Source organism: Glycine max, chromosome 5 (genome assembly GCF_000004515.6).
Source record: "Glycine max cultivar Williams 82 chromosome 5, Glycine_max_v4.0, whole genome shotgun sequence".
Taxonomy (NCBI): domain Eukaryota; kingdom Viridiplantae; phylum Streptophyta; class Magnoliopsida; order Fabales; family Fabaceae; genus Glycine; species Glycine max.
The window spans coordinates 4,950,458-4,974,847 of record NC_038241.2 but is presented as its reverse complement, the minus strand read 5'-3'; the positions used below and the strand labels follow the sequence as shown (position 1 = coordinate 4,974,847).

The window sequence follows — 24,390 nt, the reverse complement described above, 5'->3', positions numbered from 1 at the left end:
GTACTTTTCTTTTTCTATATAATAATTAAAAATATAAGCATATTAATTTTTTTTACTCATTATTGTCTGAATTATGAATTAATCATTCATAAAACTAATCAAAATGTTAAAAAATATTTAATAAAAATACATTGTTTCATGAGTTTAATTTTTATCTATTGTTAATATTAAATTAAATATTAAAAACTTATATTTTTAATCAATCAGAAATTATTATAGATAAATACTTTTGAATATTTAAACTATACTATTATAATTAAAATGCATAATAAATAAATAGTTTGAATATATAAATTATATTTTAGATTTATGATAAATAATTTATTGTAAAAAAAATTTAATCATCTATAATTTTTTTAAAATATTATAATTCAATTTAAATAAAAAAAGATGAAGATGATATATTAAAATAGATGAGGTTAAGAAAAATTCTTTAAAATGCTCTTATTGAAAAATGACTCCTAAAGTCGCTCATTTTTAATATAGTTGTTTAAATTTATATAGAGAGAAGATATTATAAAAAGTGAATAAATTTATTATTATGTGATTATTTTTAATTTGATAATAGTATTAAATTTTTTTATATCATCACCATATACAATATTTACTATTATTTAATAAGTTGATTTTCTTAATAAAAAAAACAGACTTTTAATTTAATATTTGTTGTTCCTAAAATTTTTCATTAGTGTTTGTTAGTACTTACCCTTTATTTATTTTCCTCAAAAAAATCTATCTTGAACTTTTACTTATCAAATTTATAAGTAAAAATTGGTTTTCATTCAAAATTCGAAACGTGTTTGTATATGTATAACATTTCTTGTGACGTTGAGATAGAATATCTATTAGCTATGATGCTAATCATCTTTACTCTTTAGTGGGACTCCCTGCAAAAACATCAGGTCAAACCTGTTTAGACATCCCTAAAAATAACACAGACACACACACAAGGAGAAAAATTATAATTATAGACTACTTAATTGTTTGTATTGCAAAAATTAAGATAATTAAATGGTTTTTAATTTTGCATATATGTCAATGACATCAAATGATCAATATTAATACATAAAATTTACCTGATTTATTAAGAAAATAACTGATTTTTGTAATAATCATGTGTTTTTAAATAACTTAAATTTTAAGCGTACGTGTAAATTACAAGGTTAAGAATTTTGCAATTTGCATTTGCTACAACAAGCATGAATCAAACAGGCAAAAAACTGTTTTGAAATGTATTGTACAGATACAGAACAGAACCTCATATCCTATTGTCCATGTCCAACAATGGAAACAAGCTAGCAACCCAAACCTAAATTTTGCACGTTAGTCCAAAATAGCATCGAATATGGGACGTAATTAGCTGCCCTCAACCACACACGACTGCTGCACAAAACAAGCCATCAATCATCATGGTCATCCAAAGATGTGTAGATCATCCTGCACCAAAGAGCATTTGTAAGAATAATAACTTAATGTAGCACTTCTTTTTAATGAATACTAGCCCTTTTTTTCTAGTCATCGTACCAAAATAAGGATAGGAAAAGGATAAAAACAAGATAGAAGAGTTTGAAAAGCCTTTGCTTCTTTTCCTTAGGGAGCAAGTTGAATATCTCTGTGACATCAACCAGATGGTTTCCTTGTCTGTACCTGATCATAATTCATAGGGAATGAAATGTGTAGTTAGCAAGACCATACTAAGCACATTCCAGTATATCAAGATATCAAGGATGATTATAGAAAAAAAAACATGTAATTCCCTTTAATCCCCTATAATCATAAGAAACAATTAACTAAACAAAATGGCAGCTGGGACACACACCACAGGCAAACTCTACTAGATGATGTTGACGAGAAACTGATACTGAACTCTACAACCGGCAACTCCTGCTTTATTTGACAGACAAGGGACATCCAAGGTGCACAGACTGCGCCTAAAGAACTCCAGCAATAGGTCACTCTTAGTCCTAGTCAATGTTGTTAATGGCGGATGGCGGTTCATAGCGGAAAGTCAAAAATCCGCCATAAAAATATGGCGGATGGCGTAGCGGAAAATGGCGGACAAAAAAATAATAAAAATATATGTATAAATGTAAATAAAAAATTTTAAAAAACAATGGATTGCATTCAAATAACAGGAAAAAAAAAAAACGGGTGTCAAAAATAAAAAAGGGTGTCAAATAGAAAAAGAAAAAAAAAGCTACCCTCATCAAAAATGGATGTCAAACAGAAAAAAGAAAACAGACAATTCTCAAATGCCTAGACTTTCTTCCTTCTTTGTTTAAGAGGCCAGTTTGCCATGGACAAAACAAAAAAAATAAAACGCACCAGAGCACTGCCGTCGACGTGCATCGCGCGTCAGGCGGCAGTCGCGTGCGTAGTGCGTTGGTCGTCGGTCGTCAGTCTCTCGCGTGCGTCGTCTGCTAGTCTGCTGTCGTCACGCTCGAGAACGTCATCTGCGATTGTCGTGTGCGGCGCCGTTCGTCGCGCTGGAGACTGCTGCTGGTCGTGCCACTGAAAAAGAGAAACTCGGGGCCTGTCATGCATGTTTTTTAAAATAAAAAATCCGCTATTCCGCCATTCACGCGATTCCGCCATGACCGTCATGGCTATGGTAGCCACCATAGCGCCGCCATAAGCAACCCGCAACACCACGGCTATTTGGTGGCGTTTTACCAAATTCCGCGACACCATTCCGCCATGGCGCCACCATGGCCGCTTTTTAATAACACTGGTCCTAGTTACTAATTCAGATATCAAATCTTTTCCTCAAGTAACATGGTTGAGATTTGAGAACCAACAAACACATCTAAAAATGTAGCCTGTAAGCCTGCTTAGCAATTATATAATAAATGAAGCAAAACCTAGTTTACAACTATTGACTTCATTTGTCTCATGCACCATGGGTATATTACTCCTTTGGCTGGTTTAATGGTTTATTTCGAATTTGGATCAGTTTGAGGCTGAAACTGCACTAAATTAGCCTTCACGAATCCTCAAAATTTAGAAACCAAACCGAGTTAAACTGAACCACTTGTCCCAATTTCATTTGGTTTATTGAATTCCTAAAAAATCTAAAACAATTATGATGGCCTTTTACAAGACAAATTAAAGAAGATAATAACATATACTCCATATTTATTTAGCTATATGAGTGGTAGAAGATCAAGGAAATATAGTGAGTTCAGAGAAAAAATAAACCAGCTTGAGGCTTATATGCTTCATCATACAAGAAAAACACTGCTCCCCCCACCCCCCTTCTTTTCTGTGAATCAAACCAGGCTAAACCAAACGCCATAGAAAAAAGAATGAACAAACCTGGCATCTAGTAAAAAATTGGGCTAATTGGTTTGGTTTGATTCTTTTAAGACTCCTACACTCAAATAAAAATGCAGAATAATGCACAAAACCCAAAACTCAAATTCAAACCCTCACCCAAACTACTGTACATGCACAAAGTATTACATTTAGCAATTATATTAGTAGTAAAATATTGCCTGCTTAGCAACTCCATGAAGCATAAACCAACCCGTATATTATCTTATATTAATCAAATTGGCTTGTCTTGTGCCATCAATAAGTTACTCTTTTCTTGGGCAGTCACACTACCACAATGCCAAAGAATCTAAAGATTCAAATTTCTAACTCAAGCTGCCATCCACTCTTAAAATAGTGTGAAGACATGGCTTATTTCCACCTAAAGCTTTCTTAAAAACATAATATTCAGTAATCAGTATCTTTCATAAACAATAAACTTTCTTGGCTTATTTCTAAATTTTGATAGAAAACTTACAATCTCACATTGTAGTAGAGGTAAGGAGCACAGATCAATGACATTATCCAATGCCCTGTTACAAGGTAGAAGCCGCATAGGACACCTACTATAATATATTCAGGCAATACCACTTTGTTTATTCGAGATGAGGAATCATATGGGTTTATATAATCAAATTCTAGGTCTGCCAGGCACATTAACTGCAACAAATGATAAACAAAATCAAGCCAGATAAAAAAAGATGACAGTGCACCAAAAAACAACCAAGTTCATAAAGACTCCTGGATAAAATATCAATGACAAATCGCATTTTGGTGGTAATAACACTTAACAATCTTCAGAAGGCTCTGAAGCAGAAACAGAAAAATAATAGAACATGGACATAGAGACAAATGAAAATCCTAACTCCAAGAATATTCAATAGATCAACATGAAGACTTGAACAGAAAAAAGCATAACAAAATTAGGTCATTTTCAGTAGATAGACCTCTTTTCAAAATTATAATAAAACATCATATGTAATGTAACCTAATTATGATTATACTCATCCAATATTAGAACTTCCATGTTTTATTAAAACTAAATGTTCATATATTTATTGAGTATGAATCATAAATAGTGTGACACACGCATTCTGCCCATTGAAAACATATTCTGAAGAAATACTCAAAAGACATCCCCTTCACTCTGAAGATTGTCCAAAACTTTTAGAAACCAGATGAGAACCCACAAAGGCACAGACCCCTAATTTTCGTCACATGTGTCTTCTCTTGAAGTTGGTAAGTAATCTTTTTCTTCCTAAACTTTTTTCAAATATCAACTGACTTCATTTTTTTGTTATCCACAGCAATCAAAGTTGCATGTGGATCAAGTAGACATATACCCAGTTGAATGCTTGAACTAAAGAACCAATCTTCGGAAAATGGGGCGCTTAAAATTGCTTCTAAGTTGACTTTAACAAGAAATTAAAACGAAAAAAAGAAACACAAGGAAGCAACAAGCATAAGTTAGGGCTTGTGGAATGACCTGGTAAATGACGAGTACAATTAAGGCAATAAGGATGAAGAAGGAGATGAGCCACGTAAAGAGATCAGCCATGCTCCCTCTCTTCTCCTCTTTCTGTGATTTTCGATTTCGGTTGCAGCACAAAGCGTTCGAAACATGCGATGTGAATTGCTCACGGTGGTGAACTGGTGGTAGCTACAAAAACCTCGTGCGTAGGGTGCACCACACGCGGAGGAGCACAGGAAAGAAACCTTGGAGGGTTTGGATTCCGCAGACAGACAGACAGACACACTCGGAGAAGCTAAGAATCGTGTGCTAACTTAACCATTGATTAAATGGCCGTTATCAGCCCACACAAGAAAAGAAAGGAATTAGTAAACCCTTTTTTAAAAATGAAAAAATTAACTAAAATATACTTTTATTCTTTATCTTGTTTTGAAGGTTAAAATATCATTTTGATTCATTATATTTTTTTTATTTTTTCATTTACATTTTTATGTTTGTGAATATGGATATTCATGGATCCGATCAAATCCAATAATTATAAAAAAAAAATCAATAAAAAAATTAAAAACGCATTAATCAAAATTTTGAAAAATTCAATTTTTTTATTGGATAAAATTAGATTTTAAAATTAATCTAATCCAATCCAAACGTATACATATTTTTATTCATAATTTAAATATCATTCATGTTTATATTTTATATTGATAAAATTATTAGATAATTTATACCTATTTATGAATAATGTATTAAATTAAATAATATTTTACTAAGGAATAAATATAATTTTTAAGTTATTAAAATTTATTTTTGATATAGTATATGTTTAAAAAAATTATACTATTATAAGTTATATAATGACATATAAATAAAATATTTTATATTTTAAATTATTTTCTACTATATTTATTATGTGTTACCATTTATTTAATATTTTTAAAAAAATAGAAATAAGACTATAACTGAAAATCGATCCAATCTAGACCGCTTTAAACTGGATTGGATCAGAATGAGTTAAAATTTTGAACCAAACCAATTGGAGGACGAATTAAGAAAATCAAAAAGATCGAATTAAATGGTTTTTCTCTTCAAAACCAATCCAATCCAATCGGTGACCACCCCTACTTGTGTCTCTTCAATGATGATGTGATGTCAATTAAATTGTTTAATTCCAACTAAATATTTCACACAATAAGAAGAATGACAACATAATAAAGTAGTCATAAAATAAATATCACATCATCATATAATAGATGAAAAGGACCATTCACAAACATAAAACCACCAAAATGAAACTTCTAAAACATAAAGAACCACAACAGAAAAATGCAAAAATATGATGGACCAAAATGATAATTTAACCTATTTTTAATACCTTTGATTTTATATATAAGAAACAATTACTTAATTCATCAAGATCAATAAAAGTGGTTAGATTGCTTTTCTATTTTTTGTTGTCCTGGATAACCTCCCTCATCATCCGCCACCCGATCTCCTCCCTACTCAACAACTTCTTCATCATTCATCGACAACATTGCAAGCCACACCGCCAGTCTCAACTCCTTTGCTAGTAACATCATGCTTATCCTCTCCTTTACGTAGGGCAACCATGTAATCCAGGGAACATTGTTTGCATTTCTCAAGACAAGAAGGAATAAGAGTTGGTGTTTCAAAGAATCAAAAGAGGAGGACTCCAAAATAAACATCTCAAAAGATGTTAGAAGAATCACACGACCACACTTAAGTGAATCAAGATCAATCATTGGATTTAGATAAAATAAAGAGTTACTCTTGGAGTAAGTGAATCATTTTTCTTTAAAATATTCATTTTAGTTTTTTATTATTCAAATTTGAGTCAATATTATGTTTTTTAAACAATTACTGTTTTCAATCGTGGGACAGTGCCAAATGCAAGATCCTAAGTCAGTGGAGGCAATTTATTAAAAAAAATAAAATTAATAATAATTACTATCATGTGTGTGTGTGTTTGTACTAGCCACTAAAGATAAAATTTGAGAGTAATTGGATTTTCTATCTTCCAGGGATCAATTTGCCACCGCCTTACACTTTTAGAGACCAAAATACGTATTTATCCAAAAAGTATTGGTACATACAAACAAAAAGAGCGAGAGAGTATGGGAGATAATTAGGTGACACATATAAGATGGAGGATAAAACGAAACAAAATAAGTGTTAGAATTCTTATGTAAAAAGTATTTGTTGGAAATGAATAATTCGAATTTGTAAAGGTAAATATCACAATAAGGGGGTTGAATTGTGATTTTTACAAATATTAAAGGTTTTTTTTTAAAATAATAATGTTATCGTCTAATGATAAAACGTCAAAGAACATAGATCATATTTTTGCAAAAATTTTCAAACGATAGCCTCAGATTTTGTAAAACAAAAGAGTTTTTCAAAAGCAAAAATCAAATTCTATCCTTATGTCAGTTTAAAGTACAGAAGAGAAAACAAGGAAGATAAGACACAGGAAGTTATACTAGTTCGTCTCAACCACCGAGATTACGTCCAATTCTTGAAAAATCACTATTCATCACTTAGTCTTTTCTCTAAAGATATTCAAAGTGTTTTTGAGAGCTATTATAAACTTTACAAAAATTTACAAAGATCTTTTTATAGAAAGAGTTTGAAAATGAGCGCTTTAGTTAGTTTTTCGTGTCTTCAAAACTTCTAGTATTTACAAACCTTCTTCAACAAATGTTGGTTGTCTCTAAATGAATACTTTTCTTCTCTTAATCTTGCATTGAAGAATGTGATTGTTGGAATATTTAATGTTTTCATTAAATTCCCATGATTTTTCATGCAGTAAAAACACAAAAGCTTCTTTTGATGGCGATTAACAATTTTCAGAACTTGAGCTTCATTTATTTTCATAGGATTCAATGGATCCTAGGAGAATGACTTTATAAAACAAATCCTAGACACATAGTATTAAATAAAGTTTTAAATGTCATCCTTTAATGTTGTATCAGATCATGACTTTAGCTTGATATTGTTTGAAACATTAGACACAAACTCACAAAGATGTTCTGATATCGCATAAGACACAACTTTAACCTTTATAGTTTTTTTCATCTAATCCAAATAATTAAGGATTATAATCCGTCTTAAGACACAAACATCTTTTGACTTAACATAATTGGAATAAATTAGGCATTAGTTGCTAACATTTACTTGTATTTTGAAATAAAATATTTGTATCTTTAGTTATAATTATTTGTTAAAATATTTTTTGTCGTGATTTTTTTGTATGGACTTGTAATGGTGTGACTATAATAGGTCGATTGATATTTTAGTTGAAAATTGTTCAATTTTTTATTGACCGTAAATTATGGGTGTCTTTTTTATCAAATAAAAAATGTTTGAAAAGCCTAAAAAACACACATTATAATGAACAATCTAACAAAAATTATGGTTGACACATAAGCCACCAAAGTTTTGGAAAAGAAATCTTAAGGATAAAAAAATCCCTACATCCTTTGAGAGCTTATATATAGCATGAACATCCATTATTGAGTTTATCCCTTTATATACATGAATGTGTGAAAGAGGTTTCTCTATGAACAACGTTTTGATGGCATATATAATGGAATGAGATGGATGTTGGATGTGGTTATTAACTATCTTATTTCAAAAGTGATTATAAAATTACTCTTAATATTGATCTTTTTTAAACCTCTAGACTGAATCAATTTGATAGCATGAAGCATAGCTCACATGTCATGATCATCATTCTCTCCTCTAATTGTGAAAAGAATCATGACCGGGGCATGCTGCAACACTTTATTTTGCATTTCTTGTGTTTTAATTGTAATGGACTTAAGTCCTTTTTTAAGTACTTAAGTGTAAATAGACCTTTTAGAGAGTTTGTTTTAAGTAGTTCCAAATGGGATGAAAGCCCAAGGAGGTGATGGCACTAGGCTTGGAATTGGAGGCAAGATTCTTCTCTTTTTCTTTCTCCCATTGGGGATTTCAAGTGTGATATTCTTAATTTCTCTTAGGTGTTCTTCATGACTATCATTGACTAGTCATTTGATTTTATAATTGGGCATAGCCCTTTGATACGTTTAACATAATTGTGAATTTTATTTTTATATGTGAACTTTGTTTGTCTCAGTTTGATTCGTTTCTTGTTGAGCTTAATTATGTGAATTGCTTGATTATCTCTTTACATAACCTTAGACGTTTTAGGGAAGAAATGAAATGTGAACCTATACATTGGACCAAGAAGGAAAGAACATAGGATTTAATTCACAAAAATAGGTTTAATCCCTTCAGGATCAAATGAATTAACAAATAGTGCAATGAGTCTAATTAAACATAGTTATCATGAAAGTATGAGTCAATTCAATTTGATGAAAGTTCATGTCTTGAAAGGAAACATATGACACCTTAGTTTAATTTACTTAAAAATTTGAATCAATAAAAGGATGTAATTGTAAAGGTTAATCCATTAATTATCATTGAGTGAAACTCAATTCCAAAAACTATACTTGATATTGATTTCCCCTAATATTGGTATTTTTTGTGTTATTGGTCTTTGTTCTTACCCTTATCTTTGATGTCATTTTTGGTATCCTCTTCTTAGTGAAATATTTTCCCCCTTTAATTCAAATGGAATCATATAACAAACCTTTCTCTAAGAATAATATTTTTATTACTTAATGACAATCATACATTTACGGTTTTCCTTTACCAAATATTTGAATCCTAGCTTGTTTCTAATGGAATCAAAATGATCATTGAATTGATCAAATTAAAGATCCTTTCATTTGACTAGAATTTGTTACTTGAATCAAACTAGAGCTCATCGAATCATATTAAACATTTGGTGATAAATTTTGTACCTTGCTAAAAAAATAATAATCCTTATTTACCAACCACATTATTTAACCAAATATGTTTTTGTTTATCGATCAATCTTTGATTCGAGTAAAACTAGATTTGATTTCCTTAAATAAGATCTTAAGTTTGAGTCTCCTGCATAAAAAAAAATCATTTCTCTCACAAATTCTTCCTTGAGCTATGGATGAGTTATTGAAAGAATTGTCACATATGAAATTGCATAAAATTTTATAAGAGAAAAACAAAAAAAAAAATTCATTTGTTTCACACGAACGTATAAAACATTATTTTGATTGAATTATTTTTCTTAAGAACGTATAAGAAACATGCTTAACATTATTTGATTGAATAATTAACCCGACTCCTAGGATTATACTACAAGTCCAAGTAACAAAGCAGCCAGATCAAGGTGTCATCAAATCTTTTCGTTGATGTGGACTCTAAAAAAAAAAGTTAGTTATCCTTAAAACTGAGTAATGACCTTCCGATTAACACTTAGAAGGAAAAAAAGTGTTTGTATCTTTTTGTTATTTTAAAATTCTAAAACAATATTAATTATTATGCTTTTTAATTATACCCTTTCAAGAAAAAAGAGAAATAATAATATGTCAATTGTTAGAATAATAAATGAGATAAATAAAAGAAATGCCAAAAAAATATATAAATAATTTTGACACAAGCGGATATATTATTATTTTTGAAATTTATATATAACTTTAAATGTAGATAAAGAAAAGGTACTACTGCATGAAAACACCCATACATGACAATACATATATAAAAGAGTAAATTATATATACTAACATCCTACGAGATTTCGTCAAATTTTGTTAATTTTCTCCTTTTTTTTATTCTATACTAATTCTTTAATTGTTTCTTTTACAGGAATTCTTTAACTGCTTGAAAAATATTATATTGATATTTCTTATATATTATATTAATTTCTTAATTGTTTGACAAATAAGATACTATGTACCTTGTGAATGTCTGTAAAAAAAATGTATCTTTTGAATGGAGAGTTATGTACAATCTCAATAAATCTCAGAAGATATAAGTGTAATATACTTGATATAGAATTAACTGCAAAATGTTAATGAAATATTCTCCCCCTTTAATTCAAATGGAATCATAAAACAAATCTTTCTCGAAGAATAATATTTTTATTATTTAATGACAATCATACATTTACTAATATTTGAATCCTAACTTGTTTCTAATGGAATCAAAATATCCTTAAATTGATCAAATTAAAAGATCTTTTCATTTAATTAGAATTTATTACTTGAATCAAACTAGGTCTCACACAATCATATTAAACATTTGGTAATAAATTTTGTATTTACTAAAAAATAATAATCTTTATTTATCAATCACATATTATTTAACTAAATATGTTTCTGTTTATTAATTAATCTTTTATTCGAGTAAAATTAAATTCAATTTCTTTAAAAGTAAGATCTTAAGTTTGAGTCTTGTGTATTAAAAAAATTATAAAAATTTGTCAAATTTTACTAATTTTTTCTTTTTTTATTCTATACTAATTCTGTAATTGTTTCTTTTACAGGAATTCTTTGACGGTTTGAAAAATATTATATTGATATTTCTTATATAATATATTAATTTCTTAATTGTCTGACAAATAAGATACTATGTACCTTGTGAATGTCTTTAAAAAAAAGTATCTTTTGAATGGAGAGTTATGTACAATTAATCTCAATAAATCTCAGAAGATATAAGTGTAATCTACTTGATATAAAATTAACTGCAAAAATGTTAATAATGAATAAGTGATTAATTATAAACTAGCATATATATGTGAGTGAGATAGTTATAAATATATGGTCCTAATTAAGTAGTGTCGACGTACGTACACAACAAAAGGTAATCAGGCAAGCAAGACCAGAAAAAGGCGTTGAAAGAGGGGCTTGTTGTTCATCAAACTGAGATTCGTACGGTCCCAATCTAAAGCAGGAGAGGGACGAATACCATCCATGGAAATGCAGAATCAGTTGCCATATTCTTTTTCTCAAAGCAAGTAGCGGCAGGAGCCTTACAGCACAGAAAAAAATTCCTTGACCCCAAGTTCACTAACTTATCATCTGGCTTCAAACCTGCACCACCTCAAAATATATATAACATTTGTCATGAAAATAAATAAAAAATTAATTAAAAACAATATGTTAAACATATCATGTTATTATCCATTGGGTGCAGCTTTAAAAAAAACTGAAAAATCTAATTAGTTATAACACACGTTGAATTAATCTATGTTGAAAAGAATCAAATTTTTTAAGTATAATTAAATTTTACATCCTCAATCAATCTTATGATCAGTCTAAAGAATTAAAATTTGTAAAAATTATGTTGAGTTGTAAAGAAAAGTCAAAGTGTTATAAAAAATAAAAACATATTATTAGTAGTAAGAAATTAATATCTATTACATTATTAGAAACCTAGCTGACTAATATTGGGTGGCATCTCCTCTCCCAACTTGTTGGTTAACCCATTTAAGATAATAACGAGTACAATTTATGCAATGAATTTATTTGCAAAAATGATAAGGAGAAAAAAAAAAAAAAGTCAATTTTTATTAATTACTTTCAAGGGTGAAGGACGAGAAGTGAAGGTCGTAGCACTTGGGATCAGTGTTCTTCAAGAAGGGCCTCCTCTTCTCCCTCTCGTAGAACGCCAATGCAGCCTTTATCAAATCGGCGACGGTGTCCTCAGGCGACAACAGCACCTGTACGGCCCCCAAACAGTTCTCGATGGTCACATTCAGCAACAGCTTCGATGGCCGAAGAAGAGAGTACTCACTGTTTTGCAACGGAAGCTTCAGCGTCAGAGGAGCGGGCGCAAATCGGCGACCGGAGTGTTTCTCTGGCTGGAGTTTGCGCCCGGAACTCGGCGGGTCCTTGCCGGAGAATTTTCTCCGATGACCCGGTGACGCTGAAGTCATGCTTATGAGGATGAGTATTTTCGTTTTTCTCTTTTTGAATTCCTTGATATAGTCTTTTTCAGGGATCACATGAGACCAGAGTTATTGTTGTTGTGATGAGTATGAAAAGCAGAAAGTGAAGCTCAGCGAGAGAGATACGGTTGTAAGCAAGTGCAAGTAAGTACTGATAAATACGAACGGAAGAAACGACCTAGGTTTTGTGAGTTAGAGAAGCTTCTCTGAAACTGCGCCAGTTTTAACCTTTTGTTTCAGCTATTTCCTCGGAGTGACGGTGGTGGATTAGGTTAGAGAGATTACTTTTGCATTTTGCGTGAAAAATATATTACAATAATGATAATTTACATGGATATAAAGAGTGTTTTTGCATGAATGTTTATAAAACTTAAGATTTCAGAAGTATAAAATATTTAAGAAAGTTATACCATATGATACTTTCTTTCTAATAATTTTTATTAATTTATTGAAAAACACAATTTTGATAAATTTTATGTTTTTATTTAATAATTATTCCTCCTTATTTAAAAGTGACTCAACCCACCATAATTATTTATTTTCAATAAATTTCTCTTATTCACCTAGAGAATATTAAAGAGTGTCACTGGTCTTTATCTAAAACATTTAAATATTTATCATATAATATAATAGAAGTAAAACCAAATATATATAATAGAAGTAAAAAGATTATTGTTATTTTAAGAATAGTTGAACAAGTGTAATACACAGGACATGGATCAACTATTATAGATTTCAGTTTCGAGTCTTAGGAATATTAGTTGTATAAAATATTCAAAAGAATAATTTATCGTTAACATTCTAAATAATCCTATTTAATTCGAGTCACATTTCTTTCCGTACAAACTACATTTTGATTTAGTAAAAAAAAAAAAGAGCTGGTGGGGCTTGAATGATTGATGAGGGAAACTTCTCGGAAATAGGTGTAAATGCTTTGTTTGGATTAATTCCTCTGAATTTGTAGGGTCGGTCAAATCGATGGAAATGAGAATTGAGGAGGCCAAAACCAAAACCTTTTAAATATTATTGTTAGTTGTTACACTTACACAATTATCATTGTTCAGTTTGTTTCTTTTTTGTGAATATGATCATTGTTTAGTTCTTGCTATGGATTTTAGGCGTGTGAAGACTTAGAAATTGAGCTGTCGAAAGAGAATGTTATTTAAATAAGGATTTAATAAGATAAAAATAATAATTTTACAAAACTCAACATTTTCACCGTGACAAAAGTATCAAAATGATATATTTTAAAAAATGAAAGATTAAATATCTCTAGTTTTAAATAAGGGAACTAAGAATGGATATTTTTTTTTAAAAAATAAATATCTCTATTTTAAAATAAGAGAATCAAAATTACATTTAAGTCCTTAAATATAAATTTAATGTATTTATTTGTTATTTTGATTATGTTTCAAATGAATTTGTTTCTTATAGGTGATAATTATGTAAAACCAAAAGTGAATGTTTTAATTTTTTTAATAATCATTTTTTCCAAAAAAAATTATGAAAAGTTTAAAAAATCATTTTTCTAAACAAATTAAACTCACAAAGTTAAATTTAATATCATGAATGAATATTCAATTACATATAATATTCAATTACACATTCCACGTTCTTACATCTAAAATATTCTAACTTATTTGTGTTTATGCAAATAAAATAACATATAAATAATGTTTTCATTCTGCCTCAGTTTTTGCTTTTCCACAGTTTTGTTGCAGGGAGTATACGATACTCATTGGGTTGAGCCCAATAACAGTACTAGAAAAAAAGACATTGTTAAGGGAGTTGCTACGTGCACCCAGCATTATTGCTGGGGCACCCAGCAAACAGTGAAGTGGCGAAATTGCCCTTCAGCAATTATTCTTCCGGAAGAAGGTTCTTCCGGAAAAGTTCCGGAAATAATTTTTCCGGAAAGTTTCCGGAAGAATCTTCTTCCGGAAGAATAATTTGTGTCTTCCGGAAGTACTCACAGACAACTTCCGGAAGAACGTCATCCGGAATGTTTCCGGAAGAAGCTTCTTCCGGAAGAATTCCATTGTCTTCCGGAAGAAGCTTCTTCCGGAAGTTAGTTTTTTTTTTTAACAAATATTTTATTTTGTAATAATTTACTTTTAATTGCATAAACTAATTTATAAAATAATTAATACTATTATGCATAAATAATTAAATAATAAAATAATTAATATTATTATGCATAAATAATTAAATAATTAGTGAACGTAATTATGACTAATATTTATAATTTGTTTTTTACGCGCATGTCAAATATTAATTTAAACCATAAAAATTAATTAATTCCTAAACGTGATTATTGTTTTATAACAAAATGAAGAAAAAATAATTTTTATTTTATAATAATAAGTAAAAATAAAATAATATTTAATGCGTATGTAATGACGATTTTGCCCTTGTGTAAATTTCTTTAAATTAACGTCTTCAGGCTGTGTTTTACTGCGCTTTCTTTGTTTCTTCTTCCGTTTGCTTTGTTTCTTCTTCCGTTTGCTTTGTTTCTTCTTCCGTTTGCTTTGTTTGTTTCTTCCGTTTGCTGTTGTTTCGGTGGTGGTCCCTTCAGCAGTCTGTTGGTGGTCCCGTGAAGTGAAGTATTTGAAGATTTGGTGGTCCCGTGTTCCGTATTTGAAGTTTTATTAGTGGCTGTTGTTCCTATTTTGTCGGAGGTACGCGTTTATTTCGTTTTCCGGTTAGTTTTTAGAGAAGAAAAACAGTAAAAAGTATATCCGGAAGAAATTTTAGGCACAGAAGGAGGAAGGTCCGGAATGACCACTTCCGGAAGAAGGTCTTCCGGAAGTTACGAAGGCCAATTCCGGAAGAAGTGCTTCCGGAAACTACTTCCGGAATTGGCCTTCGGAACTTCCGGAAGACCTTCTTCCGGAAGTGGTGAAGGCCAATTTCGGAAGAAGTTCTTCCGGAAACTACTTCCGGAAGACCTTCTTCCGGAATTTGCATTCGTAACTTTCGGAAGACCTTCTTCCGGAATGTTAAATTATTAGTAATTTTTTTTAATTTCTGTTTTATAATTTATATATATATATATATATATATATATATATATTTCTGTTAGTTAATAATGAATTATTGGTTTAATTAGGTATAATGATATATATTGTGGATTATAATTTTTTTGTTTTATAATGGTATATATATATATATTTCTGTTTTATAATTTTTTTTTATTTTTGTTTTATATATGTTGTGGATTATTGATTTAATTAGGTATAATGGTATAATATTAAATGATTTAGGTAACTTAAATGTATAATGGTACAAAAATGTTTTATTAGTTGTTTATTATAGTGATAAGTTTAGTTTAAGTAAATAATGTAGTTATAAATTTAGAATATAGTGATAATTTTAATATAGTCGTGTATGATGCATATGTCCTATTAATATGTTTGTTATTTAAGGTGTAGTAAATTTTTGGATGTGGTTATATGATAATTTGAATGTACTTGTGTATGATGCATATGTCCTTAAGATGGACGAAGATCAATGGAGGTATGACTTTGCGATGTCACAAGAAGTTCATATGGATTATGATTATGATAATCAAGAAGAATGTGGAGTGAATGAACCACATGTCGATTGTTCAAATGCTTTTAATACATCTCAGGTAATCATAGATAATTTGAGTCATTGGTTGAATTGATGGTTTGTATGAAAATTAATGTGTTAGGGTTGCGTTGTAGGTATTCGCTACTCGAGATAATGTTTTGCAATGGGCTCGAACAGTTGCCCATGAAAATGGATTTGTTGCAGTGATTATGAGATCTGACACAGAGACCGGTAGCAGAGGAAGAAGTTCATTTGTGTTAATTGGGTGTGAAAGGAGTGGTACGTACAAGTGTAGAAATAAAGAATTCGTTAGAAAAGACACCGGGAGTAGGAAATGTGGTTGTCCCTTCAGGCTTCGTGGGAAACCAGTGCGTGGAGGGGAAGGTTGGATGGTGAAGTTGATCTGTGGGATTCATAATCATGAATTGGCGAAGTCCTTAGTTGGACATCCATACGCCGGGCGATTGACTAAGGAAGAAAAGAAAATTATTGCTGATATGACAAAGTCGATGGTGAAACCGAAAAATATCTTGCTAACGTTGAAGGAACACAATGCCGACAGTTACACCACGATAAAGCAAATTTACAATGCAAGAAGTGCATATCGTTCTTCAATAAGAGGAGCTGATACCGAAATGCAGCATCTGATGAAGCTTCTCGAACGTGATCAATACATTCATTGGCATAGATTGAAGGATGAAGTTGTGGTGCGTGATCTGTTTTGGTGTCACCCAGATGCAGTAAAGTTATGCAATGCATGTCATCTGGTATTTTTTATAGACAGTACCTACAAAACAAACAGGTACAGACTCCCACTACTTGACTTTGTTGGAGTGACACCAACGGCGATGACATTCTCTGTTGGGTTTGCATATCTGGAGGCTGAGCGTGTTAATAATATTATATGGGCTTTGGAACGATTTCGAGGCCTATTTTTAAGACACGATCGCCTCCCTCTTGTTATTGTCACTGACAGAGACCTAGCACTGATGAATGCAGTGAAAACTGTGTTTCCCGAGTCTACTAATTTGTTGTGCAGGTTTCATATCGATAAGAATGTGAAGGCGAAGTGCAAATCTTTAATCGGGGAAAAAAATGCGTGGGACTATGTAATGGATAACTGGGGTACTTTGGTTGATTGTCCGTCCGAATACGAGTTCCATGAGGCATATCAGAAGTTTCAAGTTGCTTGTTCGCCTTGGCCGATGTTCGTTGACTATGTTAACGACACATGGATTATCCCCCACAAGGAAAAATTTATTACAGCATGGACGAATAAGGTCATGCACCTAGGCAACACAACAACAAACAGGTATTAACAACTGATTTTATTTGTTAGTAACGATTAATATTAAATGGTATTTAATTGTTGTATATTTTCATGTTTGTTGTGTATTTTAAATGTATGGTTGAATCAGCTCATTGGGCTCTCAAAAGAGTACTACAAAATAGCGTTGGAGACCTATGTAGTGTTTGGGATGCCATGAACAACATGATCACGCTGCAACACGTCGAAATTAAAGCATCCTTTGAAACCAGTACGCATGTGGTTGGCCATGTATATAAAAAAACCTTATACAAGAGGCTTCTTGGGATGGTTTCGAGGGATGCTTTAAATCAGATTGCTTCTGAGATTGACCGTCTACGTTATCTCGGCAACAATCTCTCTTCTTGTGGTTGTGTGATGAGAAGCACGCACGGGCTTCCTTGTGCATGTGAGCTTTCTAGGTATACTGCTACCAGCATCCCATTGGAGTCAGTCCATCTTTTTTGGAGGAGACTTTGCTTTTCAGACCAAGGGTTATGTGAGACGGAAGTCACCATCAAGGAAGAAATAGAGGTCATATCTAAAAGGTTTGATGAACTTGATGTGGCTGGCAAAGTAAATCTGAAGAGTAAACTTCGAGAAATCGCATACCCTGATCATAACTCTATGTGCCCTCCTCCATCAAAGGTGAACACTAAAGGTGCACCGAAGAAACCGATGAAAAGAAGTCAAACATCCACAAAGCGTGATCCGTCTTACTGGGAGTATGTTGATGCTTTTCATTCTGTTCAAAGCAGCAACACTCCAGTGAAACGAAGTGCATCATGTTCTCAACCGCGTCAGCCAACAAGGATCATCCCGATGTTGGATCAATTTGCGTCATTCTTTCAAGGTTTCATTCGTGACGTTGTGGATGTGAAAGCGGACGGTAACTGTGGATATCGGTCCATTGGCGCTTTATTAGGTATGGGGGAAGATTCGTGGCCGTTAGTGCGTAATGAATTGCTTAAAGAACTTGGCAGGTGGTCGCATGAGTACATGAACCTCTTCGGTGGCACAGAGAGATTTGAACAATTAAAGTTGTCCCTACTTGTTGATGGATTTTCAAAGGTATGTTTTTAGGTTAATTTTTTTTAATAACAATGTTTAAATTACTTACATGTGTATGTTTGGTTCATTCAGGTTAGTGTGGACAAGTGGATGGATATAACAGACATGGGATATGTGATTGCTTCACGGTATAACGTAATCCTTGTATCGTTGTCACAACAACAAAGCATGACATTTTTCCCTCTTAGAAGTCAACCACCACCTGACTCTTCTGGCCACCGCATCATATGTGTCGGTCACGTGTTTGGAAATCATTTTGTTCAGGTACATTGAATATAGTTAGTGTAACAATTATGCAATGACTTCGCTTGTTCGTTTGGCACGGTCAGCGCATGATATAATGTTTGTTCATGTACAACAGGTTTATTTGAAAGACCATTGTCCGTTGCCGCCCCCAGCGCTGTTGTGGTCAACCAATTGTTATTCTTAGGCAAAGCAATGGGCAATTCCATATATTAGTAGAATGCAGGAATACACAAGCTTGATGTCATTCAAAACACATTATGTAGACCTAAATGAAGACTAAACATTCATTGTTTATTTATTTGTATTCATTATGTGATATAATTCGTTGTAACCCGTCACTAACCAATTAATATTATCAACTACTCGTTTGGTTAAGCAAGGAAATTGTTGGTCCAACAAAAATCATTTACGCGTACAGCATACATCATTGTCATAATTGACAACACATAATGACATGCATGCGTATTACAGTTTGAGCGTGACAACACATTGGTTGACTTCAGTACACATTTTGAAACTAGCAGTCGCTCGACAACACATTGGTTGACTTGACTACACATTAGCAACAACACATTGGCTGACTTGACTACACATTTACGCGTGTCTATTTTTTTGTAAACAAAGTTAAACAAAGGCTCGGTCACAACCATCTATATATATGGCAGACTAGGCTACTAAATCACACATTATCTTGCTTTCAAATAATCTCCCAACTGATACACAAACTATGGCATTTCTAGGAGAAACTAGCAGTCAGACGATTGTCAACTCAAGGTTGGCTTTCATTTATCCAAATGGATCGATTATTCACAATGATACTGGGGTTTACTTCCAAACTTCAACTCCGGTGCCCATTCGAGTACCAAATAGGTGTGATTTTGCAAGCCTAAAAACCAGAATACACAATACCCTTCAGCTATCCGACAAACAATTTTTGGATGAAATTCACTACCGGAAGCCATTCACCGATACAGGTAACCAAATTCGCTTTGAGTGTATCAAATTGATAAATGATGACGATGTCAACACAATGTTAATGTGTAATGATCAATTTTCTTGTGTTGGTCCGGTTGAGTTATTATGCACCGTTGGAAGAACACCAGATGGAATAATAAACTTACTTGAACGCACTATGCCTCGTATTCATGACGCGATCCTGTATTACAACGGCAAATGGAACATGCCACCGCAGAACAAATTTGTTGGTTGCGCGTTCACAGGAAAAAATCCTAAGAAATTTCAAATTCCTTCAACATGTACCATCGATGAACTGAAGAATTTAATCAAGCAAGTTGCACCTAAAGGGATTCCCCCTCTTGGAATTCACGAATCACAAACGGTAAGACGATTGTTTTTCCGCCAACCAGCTCGGTTTGAGTATTCAGATACGGTTATAAAATATGAAATAAATGAGCTGATCACCAACGAAGAACTGCTGAAGGTGTTAGTACAATCTAACTACTGGAAAAAATATGGACCAATAGAAATTTTAGCTGTCTTTACTAAATATGTTGAAGACGAGGTCAGTGGGACGTCGCTAAACAACTGAATGTCATGTTTAATTTTTTGTTTTTTTGTTGATGTAACCTTTATATGTTTACGGCGTGTTTAATTCCCATAATAAAGTTGAATGCGTTGTTTCAGTGGTCCAAAAATTTAATTGTTAAAAGGGTTCATTTCGTAGTTTTTTGGATTTTGAGGCTTTGTTTTGACGTGTTAGTTGACGGAACTGGGGAACGGGACTATTTTTTTTGGATTCTTTGATGTCCAAACATGAGAAATGGCCGCCCTCCATTGTCTCAGGGCACAGGCACACCCACGGAAAAAAATCCCAAACATGGGTACTTGAACATGGAAAAAGGGTTCATTTCCTATTTTTTTGGATTTTGAGGCTTTGTTTTGACGTGTTAGTTGACGGAACCATGGAACGGGACTATTTTTTTTGGATTCTTTGACGTCCAAACATGAGAAATGGCCGCCCTCCATTGTCTCAGGGCACAGACACACCCACGCAAAAAAATCCCAAACATGGGTACTTGAACATGGAAAAAGGGTTCATTTCCTATTTTTTTGGATTTTGAGGCTTTGTTTTGACGTGTTAGTTGACGGAACCATGGAACGGGACTATTTTTTTTGGATTCTTTGACGTCCAAACATGAGAAATGGCCGCCCTCCGTTGTCTCAGGGCACTGGCACACCCACGCAAAAAAATCCCAAACATGGGTACTTGAACATGGAAAAAGGGTTCATTTCCTATTTTTTTGGATTTTGAGGCTTTGTTTTGACGTGTTAGTTGACGGAACTGGGGAACGGGACTATTTTTTTTGGATTCTTTGACGTCCAAACATGAGAAATGGCCGCCCTCCATTGTCTCAGGGCACAGACACACCCACGCAAAAAAATCCCAAACATGGGTACTTGAACATGGAAAAAAGATTCATTTATGTAATTCTTACAAACAAAACTCATGATTCTAAAAACTTATATTTTTTATGTAATTCTTACAAACATGGAAAAAGGGTTCATTTATGTAATTCTTACAAACATGGGTACTTGAACATGGAAAAAGGGTTCACTTATGAATTATTAATCATTTTAAAAACTTTTATTTTTTATGTAATTCTGACAAACAAAACTCATGATTCTAGGTTCCCTTTTTTTAAAAATAAATTTAAAACAACCGTAAACTTCGCTTAAGGACCACAAACAATCGGAATAACAAACTATATTATAAAATAATAAACTGTGCAAAACACGTCAACTATATTAAACAAAAACTGTAATAATTACAAATATTCATGTCAACTACAACACAACAAAATAAATACAATGATCAATGGTCCGTGCGGCGTCTCTGACGAGCCCTGACCGTCCCATCAGCACTGGGTCCCCCTCTCGCGATCGTCAGGCAGTCCTGCATAATGTCATATAACTCTGTGCCTGCAGTGACTATCCTAAGGTTGAGCACACGCTCCAACCTCTGTGCAATCGCCTCATATCCCTCGTAATCATCCTGTCAAAGTCAGTAAAAACATTTATTATGAAATTCAAAATAAACAACAACTCATAAAACATTAAACGCGCAAATAATCTTACCACATATGGAGGGGGGTCAAATGCCACTGGAACCTGGGGGCTGGGCGGCTGTATGTAGTCCTCAGGGTCTGCAGCTGGTGCATTCCTCTGCTGGTCAGCTGCCTGGGTCGGTGTCATGAAAGGGTGAGATATGCGGAAAAACCACTCAATGTAATCCGCAGATACCTGCCCAGGCACTAAACAAGGCTGACCCGCAGGTAGTAAGTGATCCGCAAACTCCATCCACCTGTCATCTATCTGATCCTGTGACAATCGTGCACTAACAGGCGGCGGAGGGATGCTTTGGATGTAACCGAACTGGCGTACCACCCTCTCCGGTCGAACTGTGACGATCATAGGACCCCATCTGAGCTGACCCTGGAATGATGAAATCTCCTGAAACGCCCTAACACCCCGATGCTCCGTGTACGGCAACCAGGACACATCTGTGACGGTCAAACCATCACAACGTGCCCTGTAGGGTGCTCCTGTGATGCCCTTCATGTGCGCCTTCGACGTCAACCACCGGGAAGCACGTGGGGACGTCTCCTGGTATGTATCGTCAGTCACGCACTGATGCACACTAGGGAAGTGCTCATAGATCCAGCACTACACAATAATTGAGGTTAACATAACATAAAAACATGTTTAAATCATAATCGAACCTAACATATTAATAAACACAAAATTTACCTGAAGTAGCGTCAAGTACCCCGCAAGCTGTCGGGTGGTGGTCCTACAAGCCTCATCTAACTGGTCATACATATGAACCAGCGCGGCAACCCCCCAAGCGAAACCACCACTATGAGCGAGGTCCCGGAAAGCGTCAAGGTGGACCACATGCACGTATGTTGCACTCTTATTAGCAAAAAGAGTGCAACCGACAAGGTGCAGCAGATAAGCGCGAGCTGCGACAATCCACCGCCGGGCCTGACATCTGGTCTCATAAATGTCACGAACCCATCCTAATCGTACATATGCTCCACGTGTGAGTGCTGTCTCAGCTCTGGCCTCTTCCTCAGACACTTCCAGCAACTCCGTAAGCAAGAATCTGGCCTCCTCCGTAGAAAGAGCGTGGAAACTGTGCAAGGCGCCAGTGATGGGCAAATGTAGGATGGACGACACATCATCCAATGTGATCGTCAGCTCTCCTACAGGAAGGTGGAAGGTGCTAGTCTCACTGTGCCACCTCTCCACAAATGCGGATATAAGTCCAGGATCGCCAGTAATATCTGAACAATCTATCAGTGGACTTAATCCTGTGGCAGCCACCAGGCCTTCAATCTCAGGCACTGGCCTCCCAATCAGTGTCACCTTCCTCCCATGTGACACTAACTTCAAATCAGGACGTTCCTGATTTGAAGTACAAATTATACAATTATTAAAAAAAATTTATCATAAACAAATAAATAAACAATGACAAATAATTAACAAATTAAAATACCTGTCCACTCCACACGACATGTGCAACATGCTCGGCAAATGATGTGAGCACTGACGGGTCTCGTGGACCACCAGGGAATCCCTCTGCAGCATCATCACCATCTGACCCCTCACCACTATCAGCACCCTGTGCGTCCACACGCATCTCAGGTGCCTCCGTAGGCTGCTCAGGGACATCATCAGTCATGTCAGCGACGTCCTCAGCCATATCACGTCCCTCCGCAGTCATCTGATGAACGCGTAGCCTACGGGCTGAGGCAGTAGGCCTACGCCTCTCAGGAACATCAGCAGCATCCTCATCAGCAGGTCTATCTCTGCCTACAACTCTACCTATCGCACGACCTAAACCTCGTGTTCTGGCCATGATCTGCAAATCATGTCGAACACGTATTTTTTTCGGTCAAAATATACACAATTTTCTTTATAAAAAAACAACTTTATTTATAAACAAATAAGACTAACTTAAATCAAATTATTTTAAAACATACACAACATAATTTTTTTTTTAAAATTAAACTTCATTTATAAAAAAAACACTCCTAATGTAAAAAAAATTTATTAATAAACATCCACAACTTAATTTTAAAAACAAAATTAAACAACTTCATTAAAAAAAAACACAACTAAATTATTTAGTAAACATCCACAAGTTATTTTTTTAAAAAAAAATAAACAACTTCATTTATAAAAAAAACACAACTAATATAAAAATAATTCATTACTAAACATCCACAACTTAATTTTTTTAAAAAAATTAAACAACTAATGTAAAAAAAATTATTTAGTAAACATCCACAATTTTTTTAGAAAATAAAATACTTCATTTATAATAAAAAAAACTAATTAATTTAAAAAAAATAGTATTTTTATAAAACTTCCAAAACACACAACTTTAATTATAAAAATAGACAACTTCATTTTTAAAGAAAAAACACTAATTTAAAAAAATCAACAATAAACAAAAACAAACACAACCACTTTTATAAAAAAAAATTTACAAATTAATATTTAATAAAAATACACAATGTAAATTATAAAAAAAAACATGACATCAAAAATCCA

General features: G+C 33.2%; 2 protein-coding genes across 2 annotated transcripts; both read right to left on the bottom strand.

The window, feature by feature from the left end:
• Window positions 1–1,119: 1,119 nt before the first annotated feature.
• On the bottom strand, window positions 1,120–5,163 carry LOC100799061 (protein cornichon homolog 4). Its single transcript, XM_003525729.5, has 4 exons — window positions 4,799–5,163; window positions 3,791–3,972; window positions 1,525–1,647; window positions 1,120–1,437 (listed from the first exon to the last, which is right to left on the bottom strand). The coding sequence occupies exons 1-4, from the start codon at window positions 4,868–4,870 to the stop codon at window positions 1,401–1,403; spliced, it is 414 nt and encodes a 137-aa protein (XP_003525777.1). The 5' UTR covers window positions 4,871–5,163; the 3' UTR covers window positions 1,120–1,400.
• A 6,271-nt stretch (window positions 5,164–11,434) lies between these two features.
• On the bottom strand, window positions 11,435–12,869 carry LOC100796408 (uncharacterized). Its single transcript, XM_003525728.5, has 2 exons — window positions 12,245–12,869; window positions 11,435–11,757 (listed from the first exon to the last, which is right to left on the bottom strand). Exons 1-2 carry the CDS (start codon window positions 12,600–12,602, stop codon window positions 11,609–11,611), a joined length of 507 nt encoding a protein of 168 aa, XP_003525776.1. The 5' UTR covers window positions 12,603–12,869; the 3' UTR covers window positions 11,435–11,608.
• Between the last annotated feature and the right edge of the window lie 11,521 nt (window positions 12,870–24,390).

Coding starts and splice junctions, on each gene's coding strand:
- LOC100799061 (XM_003525729.5), bottom strand. CDS start 4,870: ATGGCTGATCTCTTTACGTGGCTCATCTCCTTCTTCATCCTTATTGCC. Junction 3,973..4,798: donor TTGTACTCGTCATTTACCAG/GTCATTCCACAA, acceptor CATTTGTTGCAG/TTAATGTGCCTGGCAGACCT. Junction 1,438..1,524: donor CTTTTCCTATCCTTATTTTG/GTACGATGACTA, acceptor TCTTTGGTGCAG/GATGATCTACACATCTTTGG.
- LOC100796408 (XM_003525728.5), bottom strand. CDS start 12,602: ATGACTTCAGCGTCACCGGGTCATCGGAGAAAATTCTCCGGCAAGGAC. Junction 11,758..12,244: donor CTCGTCCTTCACCCTTGAAA/GTAATTAATAAA, acceptor GAGGTGGTGCAG/GTTTGAAGCCAGATGATAAG.